The sequence below is a fragment of the Lycium barbarum genome, chromosome 9, assembly GCF_019175385.1.
Source record: "Lycium barbarum isolate Lr01 chromosome 9, ASM1917538v2, whole genome shotgun sequence".
NCBI classification, from domain to species: Eukaryota; Viridiplantae; Streptophyta; class Magnoliopsida; order Solanales; family Solanaceae; genus Lycium; species Lycium barbarum.
In genome coordinates, this window is record NC_083345.1 from 32,982,112 (window position 1) to 32,998,168 (window position 16,057).

The following is a 16,057-nucleotide window of genomic DNA, read 5'->3' on the forward strand; positions in this document are numbered from 1 at the left end:
ATGAGTTGGATGATAGTCCAAGATTGGAGTTCTTTCACCCGGATCATACTTTAAAGAACTCAAATGAAATTCTTGAGAAGAATGTAACTGTACTTTTGAATGGTTGGCATTTGCTTCTTGGTTAGGTTGACTATGAGACGCCAAAGTTAATTTTGGTACTTCGGTAAAATACTTCTTCTGAATGTTGAGATTGAATAGTAAAGTAAGAATTTCATTAGAACTTGATAGAATTAAACAGGTATGTAGACAAGTTACCAGCAAGATACTTAAGCTCCCATGTTTGCCAATAATAAATATATGTATCCAGTTGTTAGATTGGTTAAAGCAAATCAATGGACAAAGACAGTTCTATCAAGACAGTTTGAGAATTGGTCTAATTAGGTTTACGATGACTTTGTTTGTCACTTTAATTAGGGTTAATCTTGAAAAGAAAATTGAGCAGTGATATGTAGGATTTGTTAGTTTTTCTTTAACATAAAGTTGTATTCCCTAATTACAACTTAAAACAATAATCTAGAAGTAACGAATGTGTTATATATTGCCTTATGTGTTTGGTATGATACATGACTTAGTTTTTCAGAAAATGTATATTGTGGCAGTATAACCTTGCCATGTGAATATGTTGTATGAGTTTGCTTGCAATTTCTATGTTCAGCTCAGATTCGTTATTGATGTGCTCCCTTACAGTTTGGAAAAAGTAGTAAACCTCCCTGAGCATGAGAGCCACACAGGCCAGGGTTAACTACCATATACTTGAAAGTTTTAATTATTTGTCAGCGGGTAGTAGGCCCGCACTCCTCGCCCGGAATGGCAGTTCTGCGCATGTAGGGCCCTTGCTTGTACTTTTCAAGAAAATATTTACCTGTTAAACCAATTTTAAAAGGATTTCATGTATGTTTAGGCTCTCAGTTTATCGGTCATTTTGATTGTCAGTTTATCAGTTAACCAGCTTTGGTATCAGTTCAGATTCAGTTACTCAGTTAGTATTTGCAAATAATTATATCTTCTGAAATACATATTTTCCTCAGTGAGTTTTACAACAGCAGTTAGGGGTGGTCAATGAGACATATTGAGTTTTCTATCGGTGATAGTCTGAGAGGTCGTGCTTCAATATTTACTAAATATGTTCTTGTTATTGTTGCAGGGGTGAGGGGAGTGGGGAATGCCTCTGTTTGTTTAAGTTGTGGTGAAATTTTTATGCGATGATAGTTTTAATATAAATTCAAATGGATTAAATAAATCTTTACTATTTTACACATGTATTGTCACCACATCCATGCAACTGCAGAATAGACAAAAAAATGCTAAAATCTAAATGCTGCTTCCATGGTTACAAGCCCTAAAAACAATTCACATCATCTGCAATAGGCAGTTGCATTATAAGACATTGTATTTGCCAAGTTTTTCCAAGAAGGTTTCTCCAACAGGAGATCCTTGTTTAACAAAAATGGCAGGATATCCAATTGGAGCTTCCACCCAAGCTTCAGAACCTTGTGTTGAATACAATTTTCCTGTCCAAATATGCTTCCATGAAGAGCTTTCTCCTATTGGGAAATAGGCCTTGACAGTTTCCTTGCCTTTGTCTAACACAGGTACCACTAGTATCTCTGTGCCAACTAGGAATTGCTCATATGTTAAACTTTGTACACGTTCATCTTCAGGATAGTGAAGGAAGAGATGTCGACAAATTGGGAGCCCTTTCTGAGAGGCTTCCTGAGTAATCCAAGTAAGTACGAACTCTTAGATGTTTTGATTTAAAATTCTAATTTTGAAATACCAATTCTATAGATATTGTATATTACCTTAACTAGTTGAATCCTGTAAAATTTCCATGCTTTGTAGACCTTGGCAAGACGTGCGAAATGTGACAGAGTCCTATTATTAGAGTAGAACTGGCTGTTGCAAGATGGCTTGTTACCCTGAATGAATGTTCAGAAATGGCAAAACGTGTCAAATCTTTCAGCATCGAGTGAAAAGAAAAGATAAAAAAACCAGGGAAATCTTGAAACTCACTTCATGTGTTCGGAACACGGTGGTAAAGGCAGCCAGTTCCATCCATCGCAATAGAAGCTCTTCACTTCTTCGATACTTAAAAAATGGTAAGTTTACTGCACAGTAGCCTCCAATGTCACTGTGATTAAGAGCGTATCCTGAAAGTCCTCCGCTAAGCAAGCCAATGACTGCACTCTTGATGCCATCATTTTTTTGCCAACTCACCATTTGGTCTCCCTCCCAAAATAGCATTGCCCATTTAGGAGTATCCCTATAACCAGCCCTCATGAAGAAGACCAAACTCTCCTCCGGATCTTCTCCCTCTTTACCTACATGCGAGCTTTTCCATTCGTCTACGAATTCCCTGTTGATTTTTGCCCATAATTCTGGATATCTATTATGTGCTGCAATTGGATCTTCACCTGGATAATTAAAAGGACTATATATTAGTACTTTCTTGGACATAAATGGTGGAGAAGTAGTAAACGACGTTGTACAACTAATTCGAGTGTTTTTCATTGCTGGCCGACCTGAATACAAGCAGGCATCGACAGGAAGGCCTTCGCCAAAATCTGCCATCCATCCTCTTACTCCATCATCTACCATTTCTTGGAGAATCTGCTTGAACCAATTTGCGGTATGTGGATGTGTCAAATCCAACATCCCTACGTCAAATGCTGTATTGGGAACCATATACGGTTCCCCATTCTTGTCTTTTACTAAGATATCCAGCTTCTTTGCCTCCTCAAAATGGTGTCTTCTTAAATTTGGCTTTTTATCCATCTGCAGTTTTGAAACCAAAACTTGTAAAGGTTGTGTACTAGAATTTCCACACAATAAATGATACTACTATAAGTTATGATAAATACCGGAGCTAGACAAGGATTGCAATATGTCATCACTTTGATATGTTGCATATTAAGGTCTCGAATTAGTTGTTTCCACCCTGAGTATCTCGTTTCATCTGCTTCCCAATTCCACCAAAGTTGTGATCCAATGACTGTCTCTCTCTGCCCTACCCAATCCTGAATAAAGAGTATATGGAAAACATCTTACATACCTGGATAAATCATCTAATTATTGAATCAATTTGAGTATTCTTTCATTAAAATGATCTTTTGGTGTTAAACCAGGTAGGCTTACCTGCAACCAGAATGCTGATACTGGTACTTCATATCTTTTCATTTCATTCCAAATACTGCGGACGGTGTCCGTGCCACCTTGCATTCCCACCACTGCACCAGAAATAATCCACTCTGGAAGAAGTGGGAGTCTACCAGTGCTTCCTGTGAAACATTCAATAATCTCTGAAGGTGAGTTCCCGTGCAGTATCCGTCCTTCAAATGAGTCCCCATGTAACTGCAACAATATTTTAAAGAGCACAAAAATATGAGCGCAAGTGATCAGTATGAGATGTGAACAAAATCTACATTTGAACATGAGTTTCTAGATTCTTCCTTTCATATTATCTGCTTTAACACAACATGTAGTGAGATTATTTCTTCTGGTCTTAATGTTCTTTTTTATATGGTATGAGATAAGATTGTCTACACTTGTGTGTTTAAGAGAAAATACAAGTTTTGTGCAGCAGATAATTCAGATAATGCCTAGTTAACATTAACTGAAAGTGTGCCACCAAGATTTAAGCTTGAATTACACTATAAATATTTGAAAGGCAGGAATTGTGGAAAGTCACCTGTATCTGGATTCTATCATCTTTTGTTAGATCAAACACTGAATAGTTGTAACCCTCCAAGTACATTGACCTCATCTTTGATGTCATGTAGAATGGTGAAGGAGCATAAGTTGTGCTCCAGTCACCGCCTGCCCTACATGACACAATGGTTTATTTGAGTCTTTTGATTAGAAAAGAACTGGGTAACTATACCATTGATGTAGTTTTCACAAAGGGTAGAGTCAGAAAGGTTTTCAACATAAATGGTGAATACATCGACAACCCCTTAAACAAGCTAGTAATTTTCATTTGGACACTCGAACTACCGCATGTTCCAATTTACTGAACAAATGATAAAATGTTTTCTATTAGACATTTTTTACTCAAATACAAGAACCCTTTATCATGTGTTCAGGTGCTCAATCATAAGATGTCGTAGTTCGGGCTTAAATGAAATGTGCTAACAAGTTTAAGGAGTTGTCGATGTACGTAACCTAAGTTTAATGTAGTGTCGATGGGAAAAATAAAAAAATACCTGTAGCTAACTAAGTTGGCTGCAAAGGTAATAGGTTGATCACCTCTTCCAATCCCTTGTTCTTGAACAAAAATGGGGACCCTCTTTCCTTTGAAGTTCATATGAGAAAATTGCTCTCCAAAACCAAAGATTTTCTCATTTCTTTCACTTGAATATGTTACACAAATCCTATTATATCCATTCACTCCTGCACTACTTTTCATCACCAAGTTCTCCTCAGGTGATGAAACAATGACAGATTTTTTTCTTGATAGAAATCCACCAAACCACCCAGCTCTGCGTCTCCGAATTCGACCAAATTTTAGAGAAAAGCTTCGGTAACTTCTTGGAGAAACTCTTTGTGGAAGTTCTAAATCTGGTTTCCCAATTCTCACCTGGAAACCAACTTGGTTACATTCTTTCTGATCAAAGAGAAGCCAATATCTTGCACGAGTGGAAGTTTCTTTCTCTGAATCTTTTCTTCTTGTAAATCTAACCTTTTTCTTTCTTTTATTGACACCAAAAACTTTCCCTGTGATCATTAAAACAGGAAACAAGGGATTCTTTGACAGGGAAAATGATGGAAAAACTCGATCTTGATCATATTCGTGTATGATCTTAATGTCTTCAATGGTTTGATGATTAGTTATTGAATGAACATGTTTATCTTTAATGAGGAATGACCCTCTACTTTCTTCCACTTCAGTTTCAGCAATGGCTGCAGAAATGAAAGCTTCTCCAGGTATGGTGGACCATAAGGGCCTTGCAGGTTTAGACTTGTGAGATATTGAAAGAAATCCACCATCTTTTGATGACCAATTCAACTGGAAATCTATTCCAATGGCGTAGATCTGATGAGGAGGGAGTTTCAGAGAATTCAAGAATAAAGTTCCATAGATTAATGGGAGTGACTTTGGGTTGGCAGGGAAAGGATTATTGAAATGTTTGTGATGCTTTTTTGTGATTTTCAAAGTTGCCATGTTGGGAAATAAAGTTCTATTCTAAATGCATTTATTTATACACATGTACATTGGTGTGTTGTGGTATGTTGGCCCAAATTTTTCATTGGCTTATGAGATTCTGGTAGCTTTCTTGGTTGGAATATAGAAGTAATAGTTTTACTTTTCGGACATAAAATAGTCAAATTTCCTTTTTGAGCTAGCACATGTTTGGAAATGCTCCAAGTCTTATGAATGTGAACTGAGAAACTTTGACCGAATCCTCTCGTCTCTCTCTCTTGAGTGTTTTGTAGCTGGCACCTCTATAGTTTGGTAAAGACTTACCAGCATCAGATCAGATCACATCACCTTATTATCATTAAGTAATTTAATATAATAATTATTATATTAATTAACTATGGTTAATCGAAAAAGGTGTATGTGCAAACATTAACATTCATTTATTGATTTGATGTAAATATCTAACATGTATAAGTTTTAACCTCTATAATTTCATTACAGGATTCACCCACTAGCATTTTTTCTAAAAAGGAATGGATTTGTTGGAGTTTAAGTAGGCATGCTCTAATAAAGGCTATTAAATAAGTGTTTGTTATACTCCCTTACTTGTCTACTATACTAAAATATATTTTCATTTTTTCAATATTAAAATAAAAACATATTTTTTTTCATGTTTTATTCTTACCACTAATTACTTATTCCCCAAGTCATTTCAAGATCGATGACTATACATCAATTAACATGGATATTGTGGTAAAATACTCTTATATATTAACTATTAAGTATTTCTTAAAGGATATGCAAAGTTCAAAATACACAAGTAAAAGTGAATGGAGGGAGTACAATTAGACTTCTATATAGCAGTCATCTTCTATAATAACATTTCTTTGAAATTGATTTTTCATAGTATGTTATATTACATGCTGTCTATAATACTCCTTCCGTCCCAATTATGTCGCATCTTTATGATTTTGAGAGTCAAATGAGTTTTCTTTGACCATGATCTTTTTATATGTCTTTTAAATATTCTAAGTTATCTATTATTGTGATTTATAATATTTTTTACATAGTTTTCAAATATGCAAATTTTATTTCAAAAAACTTAAAGATTTTATGTCCGAACTCACGATCAAAATTGAAAAGTTTGACTCTCGAAAACTGAAATGTGATCCATAAATTGGGACAAAGGAAATAATATTTTGCTGTTGCAACCAAATACTCCCTCCGTTTCTAAATAAATAGTATTTGAGGCTTTTTATTTTGTTTCAAAATAAGTGGTGCTTTAGGATTTTAAGAAGAAATTGATCTGATTATTCCAAAATTACCCTTATTTACATAATTAAGAATCATTGAGTAGTTTTTCTACGAAAGAGGTAAAATTTAATTCAGGGTAAATTAGTAAAAATATTTTTAATTTTTTAGGAGTAAGTAATTTCTTAAGAGATGGATATCACAGAGAGATTCGATTGTATGTGTCCATTCCTTTGTCAGTATTAATCACCAAATATTTACATCATAAAAGGGGTAGTTTTTCGAGAGTAAATATCTTCTTTAATTGTTTTCTTTTAGGTGTGCGGTCAGCAACCTAAACAGACAAAGAAAAAGGACAGGAAAATAATTCTCCAATAGAAACAAGGAAAAGAAAAGAGAAAAGGAATACTGTGTTAATTGCCAAGTTGCTTTACATTTTTCTTCCCCGCCACCATAGCAAGACAATATTTTCTCTCTTTTCATCTTTTAATTTTAGTGTTATTTTTTTTTTTATGAAGATTCAAAGACGTACCTGGCCAGCTATCTGTGGAAGATTCACTTTTGTACTTGATGGGGTTTTTGGAAGATGCATGGAGACGCAATCATTGCTAGAATTAAACTACATGAACGGTTCACTTGGTACATTTTTACTACTATATAGAAGCATGGGTCTCAACCCATGCTTCGTCATCCTAAAACATTAAAAAATTATGTGGTCCTCATATTAAACACCAACCAATATTAAAAAAAAAATGTGTGATCCTCATATTAAACACCAACCAATATTAAAAAATTTAAAAAAAAACACCAACCAATATTAAAAAAAAAAAGTAAAAAAAGTGGAACCCATCATCTTCCAACTCACGCAAAAAAGTGGACCCCACATTAACAAAATCAAGCAATATAAAAAAAAAAAAAAAAGTGAATCCCATATTAAAAAAAACAAACAATGTAAAAAAAAAAGTGGAGACTTTGTATTCGTAGCAAACACTAATATAATAAAGTTTTAGATACGGAGCACAAACTATAATGTTATATTAATCGTGTTTTGAACATAGTATCCCATATTGACAAAATCAAGCAATATAAAAAAAAAGTGAATCCCATATTAAAAAAATAAACAATGTCAAAAAAACAAAGTGCAGACTTTGTAATCGTAGCAAACACTAATATAATAAAATTTTAGATATGGAGTACAAACTATAATGTTATATTAATCGTGTTTTGAACATAGTATATATATATATACATCATCTTCAAACTCACGGAAAAAAAAAAGTGGACCCCATATTAACAAAATCAAGCAATATAAAAAAAAAAAAAAAAGTGAATCCCATATTAAAAAAACAAACAATGTCAAAAAAAAAAGTGCAGAATTTGTATTCGTAGCAAACACTAATATAATAAAGTTTTAAATACGGAGCACAAACTACAATGTTATATTAATCGTGTTTTGAACATAGTATCCCATATTGACAAAATCAAGCAATATAAAAAAAAAAGTGAATCCCATATTAAAAAAATAAACAATGTCAAAAAAAAAAGTGCAGACTTTGTATTCGTAGCAAACACCAATATAATAAAGTTTTAGATACGGAGCACAAACTACAATGTTATATTAATCGTGTTTTGAACATAGTATATATATATATATATATATATATATATATATATATATATATGCATAAAAATAGTGCAAACTAATAATGTCCAAAAGGGTGAGCCTCATACTAAACAACACCAAGCAATATAAAAAAATAAAAAAAATAAAAAAAGAAACTATATAAAGCATGGGTTTCCCATGCTTCGTCGTCCGTTGTCCCTTAAAAAAAAGGGTGGGCCCCATACTAAATAACACCGAGCAATAAAAAAAAGGAAGAAAAAAAAGTGAAACTCACCATCTCCAAACTCATGGGAAAAAAAAGTGAACCCCATATTATCAAAATCAAGCAATATAAAAAAAAAAGTGAACCCCATATTAAAAAAAATTAATGTTAAAAAAAAGTGCAGATTTTGTATTCGTACTCGATTGAGCATAGAAGCTTCCATACTTGCATTTTTTATTATGAAAAAAGGTTCCCCCTTTCTTGCCCAACTATTTCGGGTAGAGGCAAATCGGGAACCAGCGGTGGGGCTTCAGGTAGGGCATCGGGAACCCCCGGTGGGGCTTCAGGTAGGGCATCGGGAACCAAAGTTTTAGATATGGAGCACAAACTACAATGTTATATTAATTGTGTTTTGAACATAGTATATGTATATATATTATATGCATAAAAATAGTACAAACTAATAATGTCCAAAAAAAAAAGTGCACCCCATAAAGGGTGGACCCCATACTAAACAACATCAAACAATATAAAAAAAAAGTAAAAAAAAAGTGGACTCCATATTAACAAAATCAAGCAATATAAAAAAAAAAAAAAAAAGTGAACCCCATATTAAAAAAAAAAATAATGTCAAAAAAAAGTGCACACTTTGTATTCGTAGTAAACACTAATATAATAAAGTTTTAGATACGGAGTACAAACTACAATGTTATATTAATCGTGTTTTGAACATAGTATATATATATATATGTGTGTGTGTGTGTGTGTGTGTGTGTGTGCATAAAAATAGTGCAAATTAATAATGTCAAAAAAAAAGTGCACTCCATATTGAAAAATCAAACAATATTCATGTAATTTCCAAAGTATCTCGTTAAGTCAATAATGATGGATTCATTGCCACGTGTGTATCAATCCATTAATGGGAGCAAATGAAATTGCTTTTCTTCAAAAGGTTAAGTAGTCAAACCATACAATTTTCTTTCTTTTTTATATTAGCCTGATATCTAATCTAGATATTAAACTGTTGTATTTGCTATTCCGCCATGTCATTTATTTGTTATGTTTACTAAAATAAATATACTTAAAGTATTTATATTTTAAAATAAGATAGAATTTAATTACTTTTTTATTTTTATTCTTACTCTAATAAATGTGAAAAGAGATTAATGTCGTAAAAAAATATATATCAAATGGAGATCAAATAATGAATAAGGTAAATTAGTCAAATTATAATTCTAATCAACATTTTCTTAAAGAACCATGCAAAAGACAACATGACAAGTAAAATGAGCTAAATCGAGAATATTTACCAAAAATTAAAAAATAGTATTTCTTCGTTTAAATAGAAAATTAATTTCTACTTTGTTTCGTTTTAAACATGTAAAATTAATTTAATAATTTGAATTAGAATTATCCAAATCAAAATTTGATAAAAAATAATAAGTATTTTACACCTTTAAATTAATCGAATTAAAATTGAAAGTATCAACTGATGCTTAAATATTGCTATTGTTTTATCTCAAAGAGAGGAAAATAGTTTCTTTTTAAACAAGTCTTCTCTTTTAAAAAATATTAATAAATTTGCCGATTTTGTATTCATAGCAAACATTAATATAATAAAATTTTAGATATGGAGCACAAACTACAATGTTATATTCATCGTGTTTTGAACATAATATATATTCTCTCTCTCTCTCTCTCTCTCTCTATATATATATATATATATAAAGATAATCACTATTCAAAGACAACTACATACACATAGATGCACTATAATCTAAAGTGTTGGGCCCGTGCGCAGCACGGGCATAGGCCGTCTAGTAACTATATAGAAGCAAACACATGCTTCATCGTCCGTCCATTACAAAAAAAAAAAAGTGTGAGCTCCATACTAAACACCAACCAATATTTAAAAAAAAAAAAAAGTAAAACCCACCTTCTCCAAACTCACGGGAAAATAAAAGTAGACCCCGTAATAACAAAATCAAGCAATATAAAAAAAAAAAAAAAATCTCATATTAAAAAAATAAACAATGTCAAAAAACAAAGTGCATTCCATATTGAAAAATCAAACAATATTCATGTAATTTCCAAAGTATCTCATTAAATCAATAATGATGGATTCATTGCCACATGCGTATCAACCCATTAGTGGGAGCAAATGAAATTATTGTACAACAAAAAGCATGGACCTCATATTATTGCTTTTCTTCAAAAGGTTAAGTAGCCAAACCATAAAATTTTCTTTCTTTTTTTATATTAGCCTGAGATGTAATCTAGATATTGAACTGTTGTATTTGCTATTCCGCCATGTTATTTATTTGTTATGTTAACAAAAATAAATATACTTAAAATACTTATACTTTAAAATAAGATAGAATTTAATTACTTTTTCATTTTTTTTACTTACTCTAATAAATGTGAAAAGTGATTAATGTCATAAAAGAAAAAATAATATTAAATGGAGATCAAATAATTAATAAGGTAAATTAGTGAAATTCTAATTCTAATTGAAGTTTCCTTAAAAAACCGTGCAAAAGACAATATGACAAGTAAAATGAGCTAAACTAAAAATATTTACCAAAATTAAAAAATAGTAGTTCTTCATTTAAATAGGAAATCAAATTTCTACTTTGTTTCATTTTAAACATGTAAAATTAATATAATAATTTGAATTAGAATTATCCAAATCAAAATTTGATAAAAAATAGTAATAGGTATTGTTTAGGCCCAATCTACATACATTAACAATAGAATATTTTACACCTTTAACGAATTAAAATTCAAAGTATCAACTGATGCTTAAATATTGCTATTGTTTTATCTCAAAAAGAGGAAAATAGTTTCCTTTTAAATAAGTCTTCTCTTTTAAAAAGTATTAATAAATTTTTGTCAACTTCGTATTCATAGCAAACACTAATATAATAAAGTTTTGGATACGGAGCACAAACTACAATGTTATATTAATCGTGTTTTAGAGATTAATGTCATAAAAGAAAAAATAATATTAAATGGAGATCAAATAATTAATAAGATAAATTAGTGAAATTATAATTCTAATTGACGTTTCCTTAAAAAACTGTGCAAAAGACAACATGACAAGTAAAATGAGCTAAACCAAAAATATTTACCAAAAATTAAAAAATAGTAGTTCTTCATTTAAATAGAAAATCAAATTTCTACTTTGTTTCATTTTAAACATGTAAAATTAATATAATAATTTGAATTATAATTATCCAAATCAAACTTTGATAAAAAAAAATAATAGGTATTGTTTAGGTCGAATCTACATATATTAACAATAGAATATTTTACACCTTTAAATTAATCGAATTAAAATTCAAAATATCAACTGATGCTTAAATATTGCTATTGTTTTATCTCAAAAAGAAGAAAATAGTTTCCTTTTAAATAAGTCTTCTCTTTTAAAAAGTATTAATAAATTTTTGCCAAATTTGTATTCTTAGCAAACACTAATATAATAAAATTTTGGATACGGAGCACAAACTACAATGTTATATTAATCGTGTTTTGAACATAATATATATATATATATATATATATATATATATATATATATATATATATATATGTATATATAAATCTCTTAACCACTTCAGTCATAGTAGAACAGTGACCACAAAAAATTATCTTGTCTGTGTCTTTTTATACGTTGTACTGAGGGATTTTGTCTGGGTTTTGTCTAAGAGCTGTAGAAATATAGTAATTTGGACCCAACATTCCTCTAGCATAGTCTAATGCCTCAGTAAAATCATTAAATCCTTTAAAAAGAGGTTTTCTTATGTCTTTAATAGAGTCTACAACTTCTAGCCAAGTTTGAAAAACACCATTAGTTTTACCATGCACTTTGTTTTCAACCAACGTCTTCAACCGTCTCTTTTTACTTAGGTTCTATTATTTTCTCCATTAACTGATCTAAGTGTGTAGATTGTGTAGAGCAATTGAATCAAAACTCATGCCCGAGTCTACATCATTTGGATCTTGAGAGTCTTGAAATGCATTGTCCTGGAAATTAATATCATCTCATTCGAAATCTGAACTATGGACTGGTGACATCCCTTGACATGAAGATAATTCTGGACTAGGATTTTTAACTATATGTTTATCTTGTTCTTTTGTCTGGAAAAAATTTTCTAGTGTCTCTTTTACTATATTTTCTATTTTTTCATTCTTTTTCTTTTTTGCAAGTATGCTTTTCTATCGTCATAGGTTAATCCAACTTCAAACTTGGCTAGAAGTTGTAGACTCTATTAAAGACATAAGAAAACCTCTTTTTAAAGGATTTAATGATTTTACTGAGGCATTAGACTATGCTAGAGGAATGTTGGGTCCAAATTACTATATTTATCCAGCTCTTAGACAAAATCCCTCAGTATAACGTACAAAAAGACACAGACAAGATAATTTTTTGTGATCACTGTTCTACTATGACTGAAGTGGTCAAGAGATTAAACCAGCAGAAAGAGACATTGGTTCAAGAAAAAATGAAGCTCTTGGATTAAGTGAAGACATTAGAACAAAGACTACAAGCAGTTAAGTTCGAGTTAGTGCAATCGTAGAGCTCCCCATCTCCGATAAAAATGGATGAGACGGGTGTGCATTCCCCAATGAATGCAGTCAGACCCACTGTATCGGGTAAGGATACAGCTAGTCCGGTTCAAACGATAGCCGGTAAATACTCATCAAATTCGTTGATGGCTGTCACTTTGCCAAAAAGTGAAGATGAGGGATGTTCATCTCTCCAAACAAGACGGAGACTACCAAAGACACTTACGCAAGGAACAACTTCTACAAAGAAAACCATACTTGCAAAAAAGAAAAAGAATGAAAAAATAGAAAATATAGTAAAAGAGACACTAGAAAAAAATTTCCAGACAAAAGAATAAGATAAACATATAGTTAAAAATCCTAGTCCAAAATTATCTCCAAGTCAAAGGATGTCACCAGTCCATAGTTCAGATTTCGAAGGAGATGATATTAATTTTCAGGACAGTGCATTTCAAGACTCTCAAGATCCAAATGATGTAGACTCAAGCATGAGTTTTGATTCAATTGCTATACACAATCTAGACACTTAGATCAGTTAATGGAGAAAATAATAGAACCTAAGTAAAAAGAGACGGTTGAAGACATTGGTTGAAAACAATAAGCCTAGTAAGAAGACAAAATAAATAAATAAAAAAGTGATACAGAGAACAAAGATAGAAAGACATTTCAAAAAGGAAAATGAAAGGAAAAAGAAGCCAAAGACAATGACATTTGAAGACTTTAGTGGCATCATCTTTCAGAAAGAAAAAAGAAGACGAGACAATGACAATAGAAAAGGAAGACTTTTGGTGGAAATCTGACAAGGACATCTCAGAAAAAGAAGACTGGACTTTATTAAAGTAATGGGACAGCTCAGCAAACGGACAAAATTATAAAGTATCTTTTGAAAAGTTTCACGTGACGATGGGGCCCCAAGAGCACCAGGCTGAACTCAAAAGATTCTTCACAAATTTGAAGTCCGCAGTTGAAGTCCGCCAGACTCCTATAAATGGCAGCGTTTGTGGAGAAGCAAATCATCGAGAAAAAGAGAACTTCTGACACTTCTCTCAAAAAACTTCTCCATATTCCTCTTCCCTTTCACAATGCCCCAACTCCTTTTTCCAGTAAAACCTTTTGTAATATAACTTCCTTGTAAAATAGTATTAAGCCTTCAAGTAATTTTCTATTAGTGTGAAGTAGTTTTCGGGTTCCCCGAAAGGGAAACCTCTCTCCATCTTCAAGTCATGTCAGTTTTTATCTATGTTTTTTGTACTAATCTCCCTACTATGTAAATTATTCTATGTTTAATTAAAATATTATGTTGATAATGTTTGAGTAATTACTTACTTATTATTATGAATCTATTACTCTTAGTATATGGTTCTTCTCTTAATTTCTTAATATACCCGATGGATTGAGTAATTACTTACTTATTATTATGAATCTATTACTCTTAGTATATAGTTATTCTCTTAATTTCTTAATATACTCGATGGATTAACCTATAAATTCCTAGGTGTTTGAAAGGCCGTTTTAATGTCCAAATGATAAGGGACGATGTTGGCCGTGGTAACCGGGGTGTGGTTAAAGAAGAGGGATATTAAGAACCAAGATTAAGACAAAGAGATGAACAGTGTAATAAGATTCATAACTGAACAGAGTTTAAAAAAAAAAACGTAAAAATTGGGAGAATAGGCAGAAAATAAGAAATACACCTACATGATAAGAGGAATCAAGGGGTGAGGGAGTACCGAGTAGGATTGTTTAAAATATTAGCAAAAAACCACACAATATTGCTAGCCATATTTATATTTCTATTGAAACAAAAGATATAACCCCCTATCACTTTGCTCTGATACCAAAATGGAATAATAATTAGTAAGAAAAAAATGGAATTATGTAAAAATTATATAAACATTTTAGGAGTAGTACTAGGAGAGGGAAAAATAAAGTTACAACCTCATATAGCCAAAAAAGCTTTAGAAATGCCAGATAATTTAGACAATGTTAAAGAATTTTAATTTTTTTTAGGAATAGTCAATTATGCTAGAAATTTTATAAAAGATTTAGGAAAAATAGCAGGACCATTGTATTCAAAGACCGGATCTAATGGTCAAAAACACTTTAATACTGAAGACATTAAATTAGTACAAAACATAAAATAAAAAATAAAAAACATTCCCGATTTAAATATGCCTCTAGAAACAGACTATTTAATTATAGAAACAGACGATAGTTTTGAAGGATGGGGAGCAGTACTAAAAGCAAAACACAATAAATATAGTAATAAAAATGAAGAAAAGATATGTGTTTATCAAAGTGGTAAGTATAAAGAAAAAGGAAATATGAGTAGTATAGATGCAGAGATTTTATGTGTAATATATGAATTAAATAATTTTAGACTATATATCCTAAATAAACCAGAAATACTAGTTAAAACAGACAGCGAAGCTATAGTTAAATTCTATCAAAAGATAAATGATAAAAATAGTAGTAGAAGACGATGGCTAAATTTCTTAGATACCATTTCAATTTATAATTTAAAATTTGAACATATAAAAGGAAAAGATAATAATTTAGCAGACCAATTAAGTAGACTAAAGATTACTGCTAACTGATTTTCTATTTGAACAGCATGAGACCTTCCAGTTCTCAGACAGCAGACAAGGGGAAAGGCATAGCCTTAACCCAAGACACATACAGACAGACAATATTAGGTAACCTTCATTTTAGACCTACATCTTTATTAGAGAGAAATACTATGGAAGAATATCCCTTTTCTTTAACTACACCCCGGTTACCACGGCCAACATTGTCCCTTATCATTTGGACATTAAAACGGCCTTTCAAACACCTAGAAATTTATAGGTTAATCCATCGAGTATATTAAGAAATTAAGAGAATAACTATATACTAAGAGTAATAGATTCATAATAATAAGTAAGTAATTACTCAATCCATCGGGTATATTAAGAAATTAAGAGAATAACCATATACTAAGAGTAATAGATTCATAATAATAAGTAAGTAACTACTCAAACATTATCAACATAATATTTTAATTAAACATAGAATAATTTACATAGTAGGGAGATTAGTACAAAAAACATAGATAAAAACTGACATGACTTGAAGATGGAGAGAGGTTTCCCTTTCAGGGAACCCGAAAACTACTTCACACTAATAGAAAATTACTTGAAGGCTTAATACTATTTTACAAGGAAGTTATATTACAAAAGGTTTTACTGGAAAAAGGAGTTGGGGCATTGTGAAAGGGAAGAGGAATATGGAG

The 16,057-nt window shown here is 31.3% G+C and overlaps 1 protein-coding gene across 1 annotated transcript; it reads right to left on the reverse strand.

Moving 5' to 3' along the window:
• Positions 1-1,209: 1,209 nt before the first annotated feature.
• LOC132611142 (uncharacterized) lies at positions 1,210-5,444 on the reverse strand. Its single transcript, XM_060325546.1, has 8 exons — positions 4,203-5,444; positions 3,689-3,821; positions 3,136-3,351; positions 2,862-3,017; positions 2,523-2,775; positions 2,014-2,414; positions 1,803-1,919; positions 1,210-1,713 (listed from the first exon to the last, which is right to left on the reverse strand). The coding sequence occupies exons 1-8, from the start codon at positions 5,159-5,161 to the stop codon at positions 1,378-1,380; spliced, it is 2,571 nt and encodes an 856-aa protein (XP_060181529.1). The 5' UTR covers positions 5,162-5,444; the 3' UTR covers positions 1,210-1,377.
• Positions 5,445-16,057: the final 10,613 nt, after the last annotated feature.